The sequence below is a fragment of the Coptis chinensis genome, chromosome 7, assembly GCF_015680905.1.
Source record: "Coptis chinensis isolate HL-2020 chromosome 7, ASM1568090v1, whole genome shotgun sequence".
Lineage (NCBI taxonomy): Eukaryota > Viridiplantae > Streptophyta > Magnoliopsida > Ranunculales > Ranunculaceae > Coptis > Coptis chinensis.
In genome coordinates this window covers 94300064-94305505 of record NC_141462.1, presented here as the reverse complement: position 1 = coordinate 94305505, position 5442 = coordinate 94300064, and the positions used below count along the sequence as shown (strand labels likewise).

At 39.5% G+C, this 5442-nt stretch overlaps 1 protein-coding gene across 1 annotated transcript; it reads left to right on the top strand.

Annotated features, from left to right (window-relative positions):
• The first annotated feature begins 3302 nt into the window (after positions 1-3302).
• On the top strand, positions 3303-5057 carry LOC147490139 (uncharacterized). The gene has a single exon (XM_086574814.1). The coding sequence runs from the start codon at positions 3303-3305 to the stop codon at positions 5055-5057; it is 1755 nt and encodes a 584-aa protein (XP_086430940.1).
• Positions 5058-5442: the final 385 nt, after the last annotated feature.

The following is a 5442-nucleotide window of genomic DNA, read 5'->3' as shown; positions in this document are numbered from 1 at the left end:
TTTCCCATTAATTATTGTTTGAGGTTAATTCAATGAATTTGCATCCAGTTTCCAATTTCCCGTTAATTATTTCTTGAGGTTAGTTCAATACATTTGCATCCGGTTTATTTTTAAAATTAGTTGGTCTTGAGGTTGCATCGATTTCGATTCCGTTAATTATTCTTTAAGATTAGTTACACGCATTTGCATCATGTTTCTAATTTATAATTAATTTATCTTTGAGGTTAGTTCAATGCAATTGCATCCAATTTTTGATTTTCCGTTAATTTAATCTTTGAGGGTTAGTTCAATGCATTTGTATCCAGTTTTCGATTTCCAGACAATTATTTTTTGATATTAGTTTGATGTATTTGCATCCAAGTTTTGATTTACCGTTAATTATTCTTTGAGGTTAGTTTAATGCAGTTGTATCCATATTCCAATTTTATATTAATTACTTTTTAAGATTAGTTCAATGCTTGCATTTGCATCCAGTTTTCGATTTCTCGTTAAATATTATTTGAGGTTAGTTCGATGCATTTGCATCAAGTTTTCATTTTTTTTTCATTTTATATTATATATTTTGTGATATTATTTTTTGTGTAATTTAATTTTTCACATATAATTTGTTTTGGTTTGGTATATAATTTATTTAATCCCAACGTCCACTTTAACTGAATCTCGTTATTATATATATATATATATATATATATATAGTGTTGAAAATTTATAAATTTATAAATTTAATTGAAATATGTCGTAATTATTGTGGTCAGAATAGTGATTTTTGGAATCATTGACTATGAATAAATGTTTAAATCCCATTGTGGATGATGCATCAAATCGAAAAGGTTTTAGAAAAATCATTTTCGGTGAAAATTATTATTTTTAGCAATTTAGTTTTTTGTCTCATATTTTTTTTTTCCGTAATTAGCTATATTGTTTAGGAAAAGTTAGAGACTTTATGAAACTCTATATGGGATTATTTTTCTGTAATTAGTTATAATATTTAGGAAAAGTTAGACTCTCTAAAATTTTAAATGTGATTGTTTTCTTATTTATATCCTACTTTTTTATAAGTAGTAATAGAGTTTAGAAAAAACTGGAGTCCCAACGAGTGTTCTAAAAAATAGACTGGTGAGGGTATAACTATAATATAGATCTAAGGAATTGGAATACGTTGTAATTATTGTGGCCGTAATTGTGATTTTTCGAATCCTTAACTGAATAAATGTCTAAATCACACAGTGGATGGCGCATCAAATCGGAAGGGTTTTAGAAAAATCGTTTTCAGTGGAAGTTATTGTTTTTAACAATTTAGTTTTTTGTATCCTATTTTTTTTCCCCGTAATTAGCTATATTGTTTAGGAAAAGTTAGAGATTTGGTGAAATTCTAGATGGGATAGTTTTTTCATAATTAGCTATAGTGTTTAGGAAAAGTTGGAGAGTCTGTGAAACTATAGATGGAATTGTTTCCTTATTTATATCATACTTTTTTATATTTAGTAATAGAGTTTAGAAAAAATTGGAATCTCTATAAGGGTATAACTATAATATATATATCTAAGGATAAAGATAAATATTTGTTTCCTATTTTATCTCCTACTTTTTCTTAATTAGTCATGACACGTGGACACTCTAGAAACGCTTCCTCAATTGAAGAGGGTAGAGCTATATATATATATATAAAGATGACATCAAGAATATTTTTTTTTGGGTTTGTATAGTCCACTGCTTAATATGGATAGAAACCTACATTCTATAAATATAATAATATATTATTTTTTTGGTGGAGAAGGTAGGGGAGAGGGGCTATAGCCCTTGTTAGCCATCTCCTAGGTCTGCCCTTGCCCTTATACCTTTGGACCGACCAGGCTAGCTTGATTCTCTTTTTCTTTTCCTTTATGTGAGATCGAAAATTCAATTCCTCGAGAATTGGCCCAAACAAATAATTGATCACTTGGGCATTATTATTACTAACATTGTGCACGCCCTATGGGCGTCAAATTGAACCAGTCTTACAAAGGCTACAAAGACATGATTGTTACACTAAAAAAAACATATCACACTCAAGCTACGACAAAGGCTAAAATAATGTTATAACATAATTACAACTATTAGCCCTCTTTTGTCTCTGTAAACATGATAGATTATGCACCGTATTACACATCATATCAAACTCTAGCTGCTCAAGAAAAGCTTCTTTCTTATTTTACAATATTTGTAGCATAGCTTTGACATCCTTGAGTAATACAATAGTAGTATGATAACGTAGTTATGTGGTCCCTCATACTTCATCCATAACTTGTATTGATCCTGCTTATATTCCTATTCCTATATACTTATACTTCCATCTGAGTCAACCTGATTTAGTGATTCACACAACTTCAAAAGGTATCCGGTGGCATCGTTTAGAGAAAGAGAAAACATATATAACAACTTTCTTACCAGTAAAACGTTAGTATGAGTTATATATCCTGGTCCCAATATGACATTCTCTCACATTTACAATTCATAAAAGACCTTGATCCGTACTCACAATTGCCCCATCTAAAATAGACATGAGATGGGTAAATTTCTAGCTGCAACAATAGAAAATTAGAGATAGGTCATTCCACCTAAGCCAATTGACTGAAACAAATGTATCACTTTTGCAAACACTTCACAGAATTATTCTAAAATGTTCAAACACTAATTAATCTATGGTTAAAAAATACTTAAAACTAAACAAAATTTCATGTCATGGTATGCCATTTACATATATATATATATATACTTATTTCTTTTTATATTGATCATGTTACAAAAGAACCAAAGATCTTAAACACTTAATGTGTCAACAATGTCAGTTGGGTACACTAAAGTATACATATACTATAGACATTTACACAAAACTGGGTTACCATAGTGGACATACTATCAAGAATTTTATTATCATTGCCTACTGTGGTGGTAGGATCCACGACTATGATTGACCGATGCAAGTTGCAATAACTGGAGTCGGGAGTAGAGGATAGCTGGGAATAGTGGGCCCGAAGTAAGACAAGCGGCAGAGTCGAGTGTACAGTATTGTACCGCGGAGTGCAAAGGTGGACCGAAACCCTACGCGTGGAAGGGCGAGGAGCGAGAGATGGGGAGACAGGTGGACAACTGTGGTGCGAGGGAGGGGGGTATAAATAGAATAGTGTTAGGAGAGAAAGAAAGAGGAAAAAAGAAAAGAGGAAGAGAGGAAAAAGACATTGAGTCTTAGAGGGTTAAATACACGTTCACACATTTGGTGCCGTCTGTGGGGAAACGAGAGCTGAACAGTAGTAGGTATGGTAATGAAGGCGAAGGGAGGGGTAGGACGACCGAGGAAAGTGCCGGTTATAGAGGAGGCGGTTGAATCGGTAGGAGATGATGGGGGAGAGCAAGGGGTAGAAGAGACAGCGGCATCATCTTCAGAAGAAACGAGACAACTAAGAGAGGAAGTGGCGAGGTTGAGGGAAGAGAACGAGGAGTTGCGAAGGGAGAGGGAGACCGTAGAGGAATCAGAAAAGGAGATGTCAGAAATGGTGAGAGAGGAAGAAGGGAAACCCCATGTGGGGGAGAACGGGGTGCCGGGGCTCACTAGGGAGCAGGTGAAGGAGATGATTGCAAAAGCGAGCTTGGAGCAAGCAAAAGGTACATCCGGGATGGCGAACCAGGTGGTGGCGGGATTAAACCGCAACCCATTGGCGGATACAATTTGGAAGGCGGAGGTCTCGAAGCGGTTCAACCAGCCTAGGTTTGAGAGGTACGATGGGACAGGACATCCGGCAGACCACATCCACCACTTTCGACAGCAAATGCCGCTGTGGCAGGAACCCAGGTACAACGGATTGCGATGCATGATGTTCCTAGCAAGCTTGAAAGGGGGAGCCTCGGAATGGTATTATAGACTTCCCTCGAAGAGTATACACAATTTCCTAGAGATGGAGCAAGCCTTTGTGGACCACTTCATACACCAGAAAAAGCGGGTGGTGGACATAGCGGCCCTGTTTAACGTAAGACAGAGGACCGCGGAGTCAGTGAGAGAATTCTTATGCAGATTCAAGGCAGAAACATTAAAGGTGGAGAACTTGGACGAGAGGACTACGGTGATTGCCTTTGAGAGGGGGCTGCGACCGAGAACAAGAGTACACGAATCTGTGGCTAAGAACGAGATCATGTCACTGCAAGACTTGTACCCGAGGGTGGAGAAGTATATACGGTATGAGGACACACTGCAGAAAGAGACAAGGAGGACAAGGAAGGTCGTGCTGGCTTTGGATCGAAGCGAGGACCGCAGCAGGTACGAGACATCAGGTAGAGAGAGTGGTGGACGCCGTGGTTACACTTCACGGCCAAAAAAGAGTAGCGTCGAAGGCCGGAGAGAATACAGAGAACGGAAGCCGTATCGAGAAGTGGATCCGACACTAGTGGACTGGCCGCTGAGTGAACTGTTACCGCTGATTCAGGGTTTGCAAGGCAATGAAGGTCCGCGGAGCAAGCCCAACGAAATACCAGGCAAACCGTATTGTGCATATCATCAGATACAGAATCATGAAACGAATGAATGCTACGCCCTCAAGTGGATGGTACAAAAGATAATAGGGAGAGGGATGTTTAAGGAGTTTACTAAGGAGAAAGAGAAAGTGGAGCAGCTGTCGAACCAGGGGAGAATTCTGGGTACAATAAATGTCATATTTAGTGGGGAAATCTTGAGCCATAACTCTCACCGGGATCGGATACGGCGGACAGCTAGCATCCAACAAGTTAATGAGGAGGCAGGGTATTCACGGCCCGTCCCATGGCTCGAGACCGGCATCGTGTTTACAGACGCGGACTTGAAAACGGTGGACTGCCCACACGAAGATGCGCTGGTGATCACGATGGCCATGGGAAATTACATGGTGAAAAGGGTGTTGATTGACTGCGGCAGTGCGGTGGATTTGTTATTCGTAGGGACGATAGAAGAAATGAAGATAGACAGGAGACAATTGAGGCCATCGCAGACTAACTTGTACGGGTTCAATGGGAGTATGACCAACCACTGGGAGAGCTCCTGTTGCCCGTGACCACAGGACCTGTGACGGTGTTCTCGCGGTTCAAGGTTGTGGACGCGAACTCACAGTACAATGCTATCCTTGGCAGGCGATGGATCCATGAGATGAAAGCGGTACCATCCACCTATTACCAGATAATCAGATTCCCCACCCCAACGGGAATGCATGAAGTGTGCGAAGACCAGGTGACAGCACGGAACAGCCATCAGGGAACAGTGAAGAGGTTGATTCGGGGGGACGAGAGGGAGACCTCGAAACCAAGGAAAAGGCAGGCATAGCAGTTACAGTGTGCCTCCGCGGAAGAGGAGGCTGAGACGCCGGTGATACCGAAAACGATGGATGAGATCGAATTAGTAAATGTGGGAACCGGGGAAGAAGAAAAGTTCACATCGGTGGG

Bases quoted from the DNA above. Each gene is read 5' to 3' on its own strand.
- LOC147490139 (XM_086574814.1), top strand. From the start codon at position 3,303: ATGAAGGCGAAGGGAGGGGTAGGACGACCGAGGAAAGTGCCGGTTATA.